This window comes from Thunnus thynnus, chromosome 17 (assembly GCF_963924715.1).
Source record: "Thunnus thynnus chromosome 17, fThuThy2.1, whole genome shotgun sequence".
In the NCBI taxonomy this organism is placed as follows: Eukaryota; Metazoa; Chordata; class Actinopteri; order Scombriformes; family Scombridae; genus Thunnus; species Thunnus thynnus.
In genome coordinates this window covers 2,077,680-2,094,014 of record NC_089533.1, presented here as the reverse complement: position 1 = coordinate 2,094,014, position 16,335 = coordinate 2,077,680, and the positions used below count along the sequence as shown (strand labels likewise).

At 38.6% G+C, this 16,335-nt stretch overlaps 1 protein-coding gene across 1 annotated transcript; it reads left to right on the top strand.

Annotated features, from left to right (window-relative positions):
* Positions 1 to 1,276: 1,276 nt before the first annotated feature.
* Positions 1,277 to 3,276, top strand: nupr1b (nuclear protein 1b). Its single transcript, XM_067570480.1, has 3 exons — positions 1,277 to 1,497; positions 1,580 to 1,715; positions 2,908 to 3,276. Exons 1-2 carry the CDS (start codon positions 1,401 to 1,403, stop codon positions 1,705 to 1,707), a joined length of 225 nt encoding a protein of 74 aa, XP_067426581.1. The 5' UTR covers positions 1,277 to 1,400; the 3' UTR covers positions 1,708 to 1,715; positions 2,908 to 3,276.
* Positions 3,277 to 16,335: the final 13,059 nt, after the last annotated feature.

Sequence of the window (16,335 nt, the reverse complement as noted above, 5' to 3'; positions counted from 1 at the left end):
TGCTTTCTGGAGTCAAAAGCCTCAACAAATGTAAACAAGAAGAAAAAATAAATGCAAAATCTTCCTTCTTGTTTGCTTAAAATGATTCTGTTTTAAGGGATTTTAAGTGAAATAAAACCAGCCCTGAATTTTCACCTTTGAAAAAAAGGTGTTTTGAGGGTTTTTGGTCCATTTTAAGTGTTTTTCCCCCTTAAAAAAAACTTAAATCATGCAAATACCCTATAAATAGCACCTTACTTTATTATAATCCACAATTGATCTATAATATGTCCTTTTAAACCCTTGAGGTATTTCTGTGCCTTAAAACCCCTTTAACTGTGCAAATAATCTGTTAAAAATACATACAATTATTTAAATTCAGTAATTTATCAATTAATCATCCACGTTTGGTGAATTTGCACCGAAATTTTGAGAAAAAAGCTTGAGGAAGTTTATCCCCCTTTTCTCTACACCTTAAAAACCCTTAAACTGTGCAAATAATCCATGAAATACACCTTAATTAATTTAAATCCATTAAAACCATTAATTATCCCCCATATTTTGTGTGAACTCCTGAATTTGCACCAGACCTTAAAAGACATGAAGGTAATTTTGAGCCATTAAGGGGTTTTTACACCTTACAGACCTCTTAAACTGTTCAAATGATCCATTAAAAAGCTTTAATCTGTCATCAATCTGAAAAGTATCCATTAATCATCCAGTTAAAAAGACATTATTTGATGGGATTTTATAATAATACACTTTTAAGGCAAAACATGAAAGAGCTGGGTTTCATGTTGTCCAAACTGACGATAAATTTGAATTTATCTTGTGATCTTTTGTTTATAATTCAACAATATTTCAGCTTTTTTTCATCACAACAAATATCCACTTTCTATGTTGACCTCTGATTCAATGTATGTAGTTTTTTGGCCTAATCAATTAAATCAGATTTTTATACTTTACTGGATATTAATTCAATTAATCGACAATGTCTATAAATTTACATAATTGCGATACAAAAGAAAATAATAAAAACAATAAAAAAATACAATTAAAAACGTGTAGAAAGAAACAGACGTAATGATAAATATATGAAAATGAATCAACTGAATACATTTGTGGATGAGATTTGTTGGAAGCAGAAATATCTGTATGATTAATCTCCAGCTGTGTGAATCAGTGCAGCTGCTGTTTGATGACACATTTTGCAGAAATGATGCAACATTTCTGCAGCAGAAAGAGGAAACCAGGCGGAGGAGGAGCTGACTGACTCTTATAAAAACTCACTGATCTCCGCAGAGACAAACACACAGAAAGCAGAAGAACAGCAGCAGCTTCACCGACGAATCTTCCAACACGTTTTTCTGAAGCTCGACAAAACTTTTTCTTGGAGCGAAAAAGTCTCAGAGAAACAAAACATGAGTCACGTCGACGTCAAAAACCTCAAACCCACCAGTTTTGAAGACAAATACTACGACGAATATGAATATTATAACTTAACCGACAAATACGCAGGTGAGATGACTGGATGTGAGTTTAAAAACTGCTCCTGTGTTGGTTCGTCTGTCATGTTGAACTGTTGTGTTTTTGTCCGCAGAGGGTTCAGCCCGTAAAGGAAGGACAAAGAAGGAAGCCAGCGCAAACACCAACAGACCAAACCCAGGAGGACATGAGCGCAAGATTGTGGAAAAACTGCAGAACAGCGAGAAGAAAGCCAAGGCGTGAACACTGAGGTGAAACACACTTTCTACTAAAAATCACTTTGAAATGTTTGTCCGTGTCTGTTTGATCACCAGCTGAATGTGAGACTGGTTTAATTTATGTGCTCTTACTTTCATCAATCAAATCAATAGATAACTTTTAAAACGGTCAGTTTGTAAAATGACAGTTGAAGTCTTGAGTGATGGAAAAACAACCAACTTGCCAAGTTGAACTTCTCCTTTAAGAGCTGCCCGCCTCGTGACTCAACAGCTGATTTGTTTTTTTTGTACAGAAAAGTGTTTCAACTTCTTGGTTCATGTCTTTATAATTAACTGAATTTGACAGTATGTGTTCTATTTTTAATTGGTAAAGTTGTTTAATCACTTTATGCACTTTATAGTTTAAATAAAGCAGCAAAAGCTTCAAATTTGCTAATTTCTGAACAAAGTCTGGCAGATGGGGCTGAAGACTGAAGGGGAAATGTGTAGAAAAGTGTGAGTTATTTACATATATGACAAACATTTAAACCACCAAACTTCCTTTTAAGAATCTCTTAATCTAACTGTCCTCCTCTGTGTGAAGTGGTTTCTGCTCAGCTGTGCCTGTTTGGAAAGAAACGTTAACTCTTTGCTCACGTTGAGAGTGAACAGTTTACTTGTGATTGGTAACTGCTGGATCACTTTATATGCTCTGTACTTTCACAGATCAGTTGATCTCTGAATGACATTCAGCTTAGGGAACTTTAGGAACAGGGAACAATTTGTTGGTAGGTTTTCTTTTTTTTTTTTTTTACAAGTTGCGTAAAAGCTGTTGAAGGATTTTATGACTCAGAGCTCCCGCCTCACAACGCACTTCAAGTCTCGACCTGACAACACAAAGAAATTCCCCAAAATTTTAATTGTTTTGAAAAATATTGGATTTATTCAGTTTTGTACATTTGATTTTTCTACAGTACATGATGTTGAAGCCTTCTCTCCACTGACAGGAATATAACTATGGTGGAGAAATACTAAATTATTTTACTTTTTAATTAAATTGGACAAAAGTAGGCACATTTAAATACATATTGAGTCTTAAAAATACCAGAATCAGCCTGTAAATACTCACCATGTTAGATCTCTAACTGTGATTCCAAGATAAAATACACAGAACATGACTTTCTAAGACATGTCTCTGAAGCCTTTTCTGCCAAATAATAACCAGAATCTCATTTTTCTCATGTAGGACGACTCGGACGGCTTATCCCGGACACGACCATGGCCTCCTTGGCAACAGAACGAGACGTGCAGACAGAAGGAGCGTCCTGAGCTCCGATTTGGGCGAGGTTTCACCTGGGCGTGAGAAGGAGACCACAGATCCAGATGTTCCAGCTGCAGCTTCAATATTGTCGTCGTCTCTGACGGGCAGCAGCATGTGGCTCCTCCGCCTGTAGGTGCTGTAAAGCACTCACCTGTGGTGGCGTGCACCCGGTCCCTGTTTGGACCCTGTGGGTGCACCTGTGATTGTGGTGGTGGCGGTTGGGTGATTTCTATGTGTTGATGAGTTTTCAATGAATTTTAAAAGTTTGTTTCTATTAAAATCTTTTTTAAAAGACTTTTGAAGTGTTTTTTTTTCACCTCATGATGGAAAGCTTGTTATATTATCCACTAGATAAATATTGTGGAGTAGAAAGTACAATATTTCCCCCTGAAATGTAGTGGAGTAGAAGTATAAAGTAGCATCACATGGAAATACTCAAAGTACAAGTACCTCAAAATTGTACTTAAGTACAGTACTTTAGTAAATGTACTTAGTTACTTTCCAACTCTGCAGACTGGTGACCTGTCCACCTCTAAAGAAGGATAAGCAGGTTTAAATATTAACGGATGGATAATTGAAGCGTGTCGAGAGGTTTAGCAGTGACTGACACATGCAGAGACTTTGTGATCCCTAAAGATGGAAAAATAAGTCTGTTTACCTGTGAGATTCATACCTGCAGGGATCCACCAGCAGGTGGCAGCGACTGACAAACTGAGGCAGCCTGGATGCACTGCAGTGTGCAGAGACTTGCTGCAAACACAACAGCAGACTAAGGGTTAGTGAGTTTATGGCTCCTGAGTGCACCATAATGAACTGGTTATTTTCCAACTTCAGCTGTTTGCTTCTTCATGCTGAAAACCACAGAGCGTCAAACCTTTCCACAGAGTTTTCATATAGGAGAAAAGTTTAAATTGTGTTGTGTCACAACTGCAGTTTTACAGAAGAGGTTATGCAACAGTCTGGTGTTATATAACGACTCAGAGTGCAGCGGAAAGGTTTAAACACTGATTAAAGGACGGGTTCACAATGTTTCCAGTGTGTCTTAAACCAACAGTCAGGAGCCCAAATGAACAGTGAAACCTGTTTTTCTTGCTGTAATCATTCCTCCTGTTCATACTGACCATTAGAAGATCCCTTCATAATGACCTTACAATGGAAGTGATGGAGGACAAAATCCACAGTCCTCCTTCTGTGCAAAAATGTATTTCAAAGTTTATCTGAAGCTAATATGAAGCTTCAGCGTCCAAATGAGTCAAATCAAGTAGATATCTTTCAACGTTACAGTCTTTTTAGTGCCAAAGTTCCTCTTTTTGTTACTATACTTCCACCTGCAGCTCAACAGGGAAACACTGTCCGAGGAAACACAAAGAGGGAATTTGATGCTAAAAAGACTGTAAATGTGTCAGATATCCACTTGATATGACTAATTCAGACTGTTGAAGCTGAATATAAGCTTCACAGAGACTTTTAAATAACTGTGTGGACACACTCTTTCACTGTTCATATGGACACCTGACTGTTGGTTTAAGACACAGTTGGAAAATTGTGAACCTGTACTTTAATGGAGGTCTCTGAAAGTCAGATAGATGATGGAGCAGAGGCTTGTGGTGTCAGTTTGTTGTTGGAGCAGCTGATAAAAAATTCAAACTAGAACACATTTAGTTTGTAGATTATAACCTTTATTTTATATGTTCAACATAAAACTGCTTCTACAGGATCAGCTGGACAGATTTCTTGCTAAAACTACATAAAAAGTGAAATCCTCTACAAACATTTCAGTGTTATAAGCTGGCTGATGGCGACTTTTCTACTTGTGCCTGCAACCCTGATTCATGTGTAAAGCCTTTTAGTGTCTCCAGAGGGAGCTGTGTGAAATGTGATGGTTTAGACGCTGTTTCAGAGTCTTTTCCACACTGATAAGAATTTTTTGTGCCTTTCTTTTGAGTCACATTTGGAGGAATGACTGTGAGCTAACTGTGATCTGAACAGAGTGTATCAGTCTATTTCTGTTTAATCCTGATTTACTGTTTGGCTCTTGGAGCAACGTTCTGCTGCTGCTACTTGACAAACAGGAAGCAGAACGGTTCGAATCCCTTGTACACCTGCAGCCTGAGAGCAGCAGCCAGCAGGATTTGGCTCTGATGAGGAAACGGGGATCAGGAATATTTATAGGAACGATCCTTCATGCCAACTTTGAGACAGCGTTACATAATCAGCTTCACCATACAACATCCTGTTCAATATTCAATGTTCCCCCCTCCTCCCTCTGCAGAGGAGATACCAGTGCTTTTAGAAACTCCCCTGGTTGCCTAGCAACTATTTCTCAGGTTTGCCAAAAGAGAGCACTGTTCATTTGTCTCTTATGAGAGTGTAATATGATATGCTGTGTATGTGTGTGAGTGTGTGTGTGTGTGTGTGTGTGTGTGTGTGAGAGAGATGTACTCACTGTTGAGATGAGGGTAAAAGTCAAATTATGACTGTACATGAAGAGACGGCAGTGACGGAGAACTAACAGCGTAAAAAGGCGACATATTCTGCTTTTAGTGGTTTTCTGTTATTTATATCCTGTTCTGATGTCAGATGTTAAACATGGTCAAAGTTCCAAAACTTTAGGTGAACGTATGTAGAAACGCTGCCTGCAAGTCAAAAGTCAGGGCTTCAACCCGGTCTGAACGCTTCATTTGCAAAACTGCCTCTACTTCCACCTCGTGATGACTTCAGATTGTTTGCACATGCCCACAAACATCTGTTCCATAGCCTTGGTTGCTAAGGTGGTTACCAAGGTGGTTGCTAAGGTGTTTCCATGTGTTGTTCATGTTGTCCGCTCTCATATTTCAGATGTGATTCAGCTCCAACATGTACGGATGGATTTGACACTTGACAATCCTGCTACTATAGTTTTGGTGCTTTCCATTTGGCTAACGTGTCTACTCGCTTCCTCACTTGTGTGTCTTCCTCAGGTCTCAACTCCTCCCAGTGAGGACGGAGGAATTTAATTCACCAAACAGGACGTCTTCACTCACTTCAGTGTCATTTTGAGGAGATGGCAGCTACTCATAATATACATCTCAACTGTTAAATATGTAGAGTCATCAATATGTAGAAATAAATGAGTAACAGTTTAAAAGAATAACATCTGATAATTGCTCCAATTTGATATCATTCAATTAAAGAAGAAGTATTGTGTAGAATGCCTCAATTGATAAATTGAGGATTATGGTACCAAAAACCGCTGTAGATAATGAGGATATTTGAAATGTACACATTTAAAGATGAGTTGCAACCAATGAATGTGTCTTCTTATATTGAGCGGAAGCCATTCAAGTGAGTTATGCATTATACAGTAATGAGAACTAAAGGAACATCCAAGATCAAATTTACAGATATTACTGTATGCTGTGTTGAGGGGAGGAAGGTTAGTTTTGGATGTTACATCGATAAATAACATTGGCAGAGTCAAGAAATGTTAATATAAGTTGTGAGGCAAGTTTCTTTTGGACATTAGGTGTAAAACAGTTTCTAGGTTGAAGTAAAACACTGGTTCCAAAATGAATTTTGTAGAGAACGTGGTCAATGTGAGACTTGAATGTCAGTTCAGAGTCAACCCATAAACCAAAGTATTTAATTTCAACAATTCTATGAAGAGAAGCACCATCATTACACTTTATTATTAGATTATAAAACTCTGCCTTGTACAAAAGACCAAAATGTAAGATTTTGTTTTATTGAGCAGTAGTTAATTATATAAAAGCTAGTTTTGTAAGGCACTGAAATCCGTTTGAAGGGAAGTTTGCATTTGCCGTAAATGAGGTTTAGAAGTAGTATCACAGTATCATCTGCATATAATTGAACAGAAGAATTAGAACAGATTAAAGGAGGGTCCTTAATGAAAATAGAGAGAAGAAGTGGACCCAGCATGGAACCCTGGGGTACACCTCCTTGTTGAACAAATGAATAAGACTTACTCCCTGAAGGACAGCATATTGTTTTCTATTATGTAAAAAGAGTCAAACCATAATAATGCATTTTGAGACGGACCAACTACATAAAGCCTATCTAAGAGTAAGTAGTGATCAACCAAATCAAAAGCCTTCTTGAGCTCAATAAAAATATCCCCTGTAAGATTACCAATATCAGATGCTGAAAACACATCTTTAGTAAGTTTTAAGAGAGCAGTGGTTGTTGAATGATAAGGTAAGTCCAGATTGAAATGGTTATTAGTTATAATAATAGGATATTATTCGTATTAAGATATCCATAATGGTCTTTAATTATTTGGATCAAGAATGTCACCATCTTTGTGAAGTGGAGTATTTCCAGATAGCTGGTAACTCACAGGTGGATAAGGACATGTTAAACAAGTCAGCAAGGGGTACAATATTAGTCCATTTACACCTTGCATTAAAATGTATCTGATATCCAGATTGTATCTAGATATGATTTAACAAGATTACATTTACACCTGGTATTAATATGTATCTGCAGTGTAAACACTGAGATCAGATTGAGATCCGTCCAGCTCAAACAACCGAATGTCACGTTATCCTCTCATTTGCATGGGTCCGAACCCCCCCCCCCCCCCAAAAAAACCCCAAACAACAACAAAAAGAAGGTAGCCATCCGTGAAGCTGCGCTATCATATGGACTTTTGCTTGCTTCTCAAAGAGGGGAAGAAGCTGATTCTTGGTCTCGTCTTGACTCCATCCACAAGTGTCTTGAATATCCATAGCTTTCTTGCTGCTTTCTTGCTAGTAGCTTAGCTCGCTAACTGGCTAATGTCTGCTACCTTGCTGGTGTGGATCCGTTGTGCATGATGACATATTTCCACCAATGTAGGTGATTTATGTGGACTGACAATGCAATTGCATTTACAATTGTGTTCTATGTGGTCACAATGTGTCCCTGACCACCTTTTACACTTGTACTTTCATGTGGTCAAGCACTATCTGATACGATCACCCAAAATACATTTTAATGAAAGGTGTAACGGGGGTCCCTGAGACGCTAATTTAATATATCTGGATTCAGTCCCATCATTTCCTGCACCACTGTTCAAACTTAGTCGTTTGACAGCATTCAGAACTTTGGTAAGTGTTACTTTTGTAAAGGAAAAGGTTTTGTGACAAGATGAAATATTATTGAAACTATCACTGTAGGAAGAGTCAAGTATTAAGTCAGAGCAGACAGAAGAAATCATATTTTTACACATGTAGTAAAACACATTGTGAGCAGTCACATCACTATTTTAACAGTAACATGAGCAGCTGATTCTGGTGCTATGTTGGAGTACTTCCCTGTTACTGAAATGCATCAGATCGATAAAAAATAAATGATTTTGTCTCTCGTCCTTCGACTGTTTACCAGTCGGGGGTGGACGCTCTGCCCTTTGCTGATAAAATAGGTGATGATGTTCTAATGGGCCTCTAATTTAGCTGCTGACATCAGTTAACAGTGTGTGTGTGTTTGTTTGATGATGTACTTGTGAGTAAGGGGTGTTAACAGGAGAAGTTTAAAATGCTGTGTGGTGGTTTTCAGGATGACTGAACACTCAGGGGTGTTTTTGGCCGGTTGATCGCTGCCTCTCTGGGCTGCGAGGTCATCCTGAGACAACGAGCTCGCCCACTTTGATATTGGCTTGCTCCCTCTGAGCCTCATTATTTTTTACTCAAACCTGTCTCGTGCTGATTCTCCTCTCCCCCCTCTGTCACTGCTGCACCTCAGAGGTTTTCTAAAGCAGCAGTGGGTTTAGGATTGCATGTAATTATATTATTTTTGTTTAGAGAAAACAACAATTTAGCAAAGCTTCCTGTCAAAACACACATGACAAGTGAGATTTAAAAGGAGTTTTTCTAAATTGATTTTTGTACAAAAACATTAATTTACATCTTTATTACCTGTTGAATGTAACAAAATTATAGTCTGTAAATGGAAATGATAGTGTTGCAGTACATTCAATGAGATAAACAATCCAAACTTTGGGGATTAATTACAAACTGAAGCAGGTAAACTGAAATGATGCATTTGTTCTGGTGTGTCATCAACATGTGTTGAGTTGTTTTATTCTGAGCATGTGATCAGCCAGGATGTTGTAACTCGAATTTGTTCATTTTTTGAGTGGAATGGCAACCTCAGTCAAATGTAACATATAGCTGTATATTTAGTCCTCTAATGTCTGTAGGAATTATGACTCTTGTCTGGGGGAAATAATGTGACGTTGTTTTAGAACCACAAAGTTTGGTAAAATAATGCAACGTAACTTTGAAAACAATTTAGTTGTATATGAGTGTAATTTCTAGGAGAGAGTCTAGAGATGGAGGATTGTTACCTAAGTTTAACCAAGTAATTTATTTAACCCAAACCATGTTTCCCTAAACATAACTAAGTCATCTTTGTGCCTAACATATCCAAACCTCAACCACAGAGATGTCACCTACATAGAGAACAAAACACATACAGCTTGTTGTTCGGGAGAGCAACTAAAAATTACGTATTTTACTGTTTACTATGGAAGTCTTGTGTATTTTTCTGTTCTTGCACACAATTTTTTAATTAAAATAATTTAATTTTTCTGTGATGAATGCAGCAAGATGCCAAATCAGAGTTTGAAAGTAAAATCAAACATTCTCTCGTAAGCAAATGGAAAACTTTGTAATATGATTCTTGTCTTTAAAATCGGAAGTCTGCCAATTTTTGATATCAGTTATTACAAGCTGGCAGAGCTGTTTTTAGTCAAAGTCAAGTCTCAAGTCTTCGTATTCCATTTAGACTTGCCCTAAATGTAGAGACAATTAGCCATTAGAGGAAGTCAGAGGATCACCAGAGTTAATATAATTCATCCTCTGGAACCATGAATGTGTCAATCCATATAGATGTTGAGATATGTCACAGAGTAAGTGAAAACTTTGACCTGCTGGTGGCACTAAAGGAAGTCAGAGGATCATCAAAGTGGTTAGGATGTATCCTCAAAGGAGCTTGAATATCTGTGGTAAATTTTAGGGCAACCCATCCGATATTTGTCAAGATATTTCAGTCTGAACCGAAGTGGTGGACCGACTGACCGACATTACCATCCATGGAGCCTGCATGCAGCTAGCGGGGCTAAAAACAACAGTATAGCATGCTCACGGCTCTGTAAGGCTATATTTAGTTACAGCAGAACTTTTAGCTAAATGCTAATGTTGGCATGTTAACATGCTCTCAATGACAATGCTAAGATACAAATGCTTAGCAGGTATAATGTCACACCTCTGTTCATGTCCCTCCACTGGCCCCCTGGTGGCGGCTGGCATCAAGTTCAAAGCTTTGATGCTCACCTTCAAGCCAAACAAAGGGTACTGAGTCACTCATCAGGCCATATGTCCCCTCCCGTCTGCTCCAGTCTAAAAATGAATGACATCTGGTAAAACAATCACTGCCTGGTATGAAACCAACATGGAATGAGCTACCAGCTCCACACAGTTTGCTGATTCCACATGGTGTATTCAAGAAATGCCTGAAAACTCAGCTCTTCTGTGAACACCTCAACATGTGAGCTCCTTAACCTTTTAAACCTTTTAACCTTTGTTGATTTTTGCACTGCTTTCTTGTTGCCAATGGTGTGTCTTATGCACTTGTCTACTTCTGTTTATTTCCTTACTGTGATATAAAATTATTATGGAAAAGTGAAGGGGGTTAGCTCCGAAGTTAGCAAAAATGGGTTAGCCTAACCTGAAGATGCTAAACAGAGAACTAGAGAATGGAGAAATGTCTGCCTGCTGAGTCTTCCATCTTTTCCTCAGTGCATCCCAGGCCAAAGTAGTCAACCTTGGGGAAACACTAAAAGTGTATCCAAACTTTTGACTGTGTATACTGTGTATTAAAAAAACCTTCTGTCAATCACTCTTTTTCATTACACTTGTACCTGGTCAGCTACTTGAGAATCTGTATCATGGCTCATTTGGAGTCTCTGTCCTTTAATGCTTAATTGTCTTGCCTTGTTTGTAAGTCTCTTTGGATAAAAGCATCTGCCAAATGACAAAATGTAAATGTTTGTCAAGTTCATGTTGGTTTAGTGTGTTAACATGCTATGTGAAAAGTCATAGCATCTCCACAGTTATTATAATTCATCCTTTAGAGAACATGAACATTTGAACCAAATTTCACGGCAATCTATCCAATAGATGTTGAGATATATTTCACATAAAAAGTGAACACTTGCTGGGGGAGCTAGAGGAATAATCAAAGGATCACCAATAGCAATCCATCTCACAGTTGTTGAGATATCTCCATCTGGACCAAAGTGGTGGACCAACCTCATGGCTAAAAACATGTTCACCTCCGGTTTTATCCAAAAACAAAATAATGACTTCAGTTAACACAACTGGAGATTCAGAAGGCTTTCACAGGTAAGGAGTGACTTTATACAACTGTAGAAACTATCAAACTGGTAAAACACATTCTTCCTTTGCAGAGGAAGCAGTGATCATAGTTCCCTGATACTAATCTCACAGACAGATTGCAACAGATTCACTCATATCTGCTCAGCTTGCTGCTCCGCGCTGCATATTGGCTTCATTGATTTCCACATGCAGATGGATGGTTTTAATAGTCTGTCCAGATAGGCCAACAAATCCCAGTTAAACACAAGAGCACAACACCAGTAACACTGTGATTAGATTTTTATTTTCCTGCTTATAAATCTTTTTCCAATCTCCAATTCGTTCACGTCTCAGCAATGCGTTTAGGACCAGATTTACGTTATCTCACCGCTGTATGTAAATGGGGACAACAAATGACTCTCATCCATGTGTGATTCAGTTAGTAATGTAAGATAAACAGTGCAGAGGCCAGAGTGCAGATTTTTATTATTTTCCTTGTGCTCTCGTCCTCCACTCTGTTTGCCTGTAATCATGTTTTCATGAAGTCTGAGTGCAGCGTCCTTGCTTCATTACTAATGTGATGTTTTCAGTTTGTACATTTTTATATTTCAGCGTGGGGGAAAATGAAAGTATTGTGTGTGACTGTAGTAGAATAAATAAAAAGTCAGTGTTGGTATCATGAAGCTTCAGTGGTGGAAAATAGCTAGGTACTTATACTCAAGTTATGTATTTAAGTACAGTTTTGAGGTACTTGTACTTAACTTGAGTATTTCCATATGATGCTACTTTCTACATTTCAGAGGGAAATATTGTACTTTCTACTCCACTACATTTATTTGACAGCTTTAGTTACTTTTCAGATGAAGATTTGACACAATGGATAATATAACAAGCTTTTAAAATACAACACATTGTTAAAGATGAAACCAGTGGTTTCCAACCTTTTTGGCTTTTGACGTCTTACAAAAAGCAGTGTGTAGTCGGGGTCACATTTCACATGTCTATGAGTTGTTAACAGCTCCACCAAATAGTGATTTTTCCCTCTAAACTTCTCACATGCTTTCATTTCAATAAATGTTCAAATGATCCAATATTTCAGCAAAAATCAAAGATTAGAGAAAAAGTCCAAAAACTGAAAACAGATTTGTGTATCAGAATTTTCCTCTCCCATTAATCATCTACCCCTCCGACCCCTCACATTTATCTGGTTTGTCTGATCCGGTCACTGATTCTGCAAGCCTCATCTCCTCAGGCAGGTTGTTCCAAAGCTAAGGAGCCCTGATGGCAAACCCTTACTTTTATTGGCTTTTTACTCACAAAGCTTTTATTGCACTTACAGAAACATAACAAGTGTAGTTGTTGAGTTGAGTACTTCACCTGGTTCACTCTCTCCTCTGCTCCGCTCAGCCGGTGGTGAAACAGAGGAGAGACCATCAATGACAGCAAGATCATGATGTTACGATGGTAGAGGCTCAGTGGTTGATGACTGTCAGATGGCATCGCCCATCAGCCCAACCCTAGACTGGACAACTTATCTGAATGAAACAGTATTACTGGCAACGAGATTCATACTAGCAGACAGGGGACTTAACTCACTCTCAATGAGACTGATAGGCTTCAGGGGACTGAACAACATGATTGCTGATTTTGAGTTATTGAGTTGAAGAAAAGGTTGTGCCATCCAACAGTTGACATCACTGAGACAATCTGTAACAGCAGCTAGGCTTTTTGGGTCACTAGGTCTCAGGGGAAGGTATATCTGTGTGTCGTCTGCATAACAATGAAAAGAGACAATGTGATGTTGGATAATTTGGCCAAGTGGGAGCATATAGATGCATGCAGATACATAAAACTGAACCTTGTGATGCACCACAGGTAATGTGAGTTGTAAGTTGTGAGTAATTAACTATGGTGACCGAGTAGGTTCTTTTTAAAAGGTAAGAATAAAACCAACCCAGATGTTAAGATGGTCAATTAAAATGTCATGATGTACTGTGTCAAAAGTTGCACTTCTAATTGTGGTCTCCCCTCTGGTGCTTGCTAAAAGGTCATTAGTTACCTTGAGGTAACCAAAATCTAACTAAAACTTCTAAAAGATGTTATTATGACACATAAAAGTTAAAAGTTGGGTCGAATCATTTTTTCTAAAACTTTTGATAAAAATTGAAGTTAAGAAATTGCCCTAAAATTGTTAAGAACAGAAGGATCAAGGTTAGGTCTCTTTTAAAGAGGTCGACATGTTTAAAAATCGATGGAAAAGTGACTTTTGCTAAGGAGCTATTAGTAATCAATAAAATACTGGGCCCAACTGTGTCAATAACGTCAGGTCCGCTAACCACTGTGTTTGGTTGTGTCAGGGACTCTGTTTCTGGACTTTCTGTGTTTTGGGGTTTTTTGCTGTTGCTCTGTGTGTGTTTTAAAATGTGCTCTGGATTACAAATCGTTTGTGATAACTGCATTTGCCATTTTGTGTTTCTTTGTGTAGTGCTTCAGCTTGATATAGTTTTTCCTTTGAGCCCAGGGCTCTCACTTTCTTTAGTTTTATCTCTGCCTTACTCTGGTTTTATTCTTGACAGTTTGTAACCTTGTGTTTTTTGTAGTCCTGCTCAGGATGTTTTCCCCTGTTCAGTGTTTAGTCTTGTTAGCCTTGCCCTGTGTGTTGCCTGCCACACTCTTGTTGTCTTCATTGTTAATCAATCCTTGTGTTTCCCTCCTTTTCTAGTGTGTGCCCCACTCCAGCTGTGTCTTGTTCTGTGATTATTTTCTTGTTTACTTATACCTGTCTTTGTCAGTTCATGGTCAGTGTATCCCGGGGTTTGCAGTTGTTGTTTTTGCACCTTTGCTCCTCATCTTTGCTCCTTGTGTTTCAAGCCAGTCAAGTTTTGTTTTTATCTTCATCAGCCTGTAACAAGAGTCTGGTAATAAATAGTTATTTTCTTCAGTTCCCGTTGCCTTCCTATTGCTTTCTGCATTTGGATCCATCTGCCTGCATAACTGTGACAGGTTGATTTAATATGGGATATGATTTCAGATATAAAGGACAGCAATACAGGTTCAAAATTAGAGAAGAAGGATGCTCATGCTTCTTTAACTGCCTTTTGTTAATTCTTCATTGTGTCTTTCCAGATCTCATAAAATACATGCAAACACGTTTTTTTTTTTCCATTTTCATTCTTTTCTCATACAGTCTCTGTTGAATTTAAGCTTATCTAGTGATGTTTCAGGAGCAAGACCACACCTTAACTGCACCACTTCTGGCATTCCTATAAATGCATGTCAAAACATTTTATCACGATTGCACCTTGTTAATAACAAAAACTGAGAAAGAGCCATTAAAGAAATTACCTTTAAGAAGATTGTACTTGATGCCGCTTATGTTTGGCCGTCTTAATACGATCTTTTATATTAGCATTACCACTATGCGTGACAGAAAATGTACTCTTGCAGTGTGTACAGAATGCAGCATTTTCATTGCCAGATACTTTATGAAGGAAGGCGTAAGCTTTCTGGAGCTCTTTAGATAAGACCAACTCTCTCTTTGGCATGATAGCTAACTGTTAGCATACTGACAGGCTCTGTCAGAGAAAGCCGCATAGCAAAAGCCTTGACAACGGCACATTGATTGACACACATACAGACAAATTAGTGTTGAATTCAGACGTGTGGTGCGTTGTTCATATTATGTTACGTAATAATGAGCGGGACAGAACATGATAAATATCTATGTAAATGCTGAAAACAAGTATAATAAAATTATTATTTTAATTGTGGTGAAAACTGGGACAATTTAGTAGTGAATGTTTAAAACCGAGACATTTTAGTGTTTTACAGATGTTGGTCGGGACTCGGGACACCCAGCTTGAAACTGGGACAATCCCGTAGAAACTGGGATGTCTGGTCACTGTAAGTTAAAAGCACGGCAACCGAGTAGTTGTGATAAAATCACACTGAATATTACTGCTTTGTGATCAGACACACGTTGCTTCAATAAGAGGACTGCAGTCTCCCTCTCTGTGATGATAAAAAGTGAGTTATTATTTAGGGATCTGATAAGAGCAGAAGGTAACAGAGGTTGCCAAGGGACTTGTATTATATTGTATTAGATTAGCAACAGAGGGGTGTGATATTGAGATTGCTGCAGTGTGTCCATGATAGGAAATGATGGTGGTTATAGAAGAAGGCGTACCAGTCCCATTTAGGAGAGCTGAGTGGGTTGCAGAAGTAGGGGATGGTGGTGGTGACTTATCATTTCCAACCGTGCTGCTGTGTCATTCCCTCAGGCTAGAGTCCATGTTCTCAGACAGCATCTGGGATCCCCTCCTGTGTGAGTGGAGGCCATCATGCCTCAGAAGGATAGGCCTCACCCAGAACAGGACACAGTTGTTGCTGTAGGGGATTCCAGTGATGGCACAGTAGTCTTTCAGCCAGGTGTGTAGGGTACTTCAGGTACTATGACAAACATGTTGCATAGTTCACATTTCATCACTTTCAGGTTATTGCTCTCTGGACCGGCTGGTTAAAATGATCAGACTTGTGTCCGTCAAGTAAAAGGGGAGAGTGATAAGACTTTAAAACAACTGCATAAAAAAATGGTAAAAACAGCTAAAACGAAGTGCAACTGACAGGAAAACCCCTCCTCTCCTCCCCCCCAGACAGACAACAGCTAAATTGCCTAGAGCAGCCTGCGTACAGTTAAGCTAGGTTGTCAAAGGGAGACAGCCGGAAATAGGTGAGATTAGCCAGGCTGAGGACAAGAGGCGAGGAGCCCTCCGACTGTGCAGACACACCGCAAATGGCTGTTTTTCTGACTTCCTGTGTCAGTACGATTTTTCATGCAGGACTTTTACTTGTAATGTAATATTTTTACATTGCTGTATCAGTACTTTTACTTATTTAATGGATTATAATACCTCTTCCACCACTGCGAAGCATCATCATAGAGCTGAGACATCCAGTGTGCATGCGTGTGTGTGTTTAAGCCTCACTGACAGGTTGA

Coding starts and splice junctions, on each gene's coding strand:
- nupr1b (XM_067570480.1), top strand. CDS start 1,401: ATGAGTCACGTCGACGTCAAAAACCTCAAACCCACCAGTTTTGAAGAC. Junction 1,498..1,579: donor CTTAACCGACAAATACGCAG/GTGAGATGACTG, acceptor TTTTGTCCGCAG/AGGGTTCAGCCCGTAAAGGA.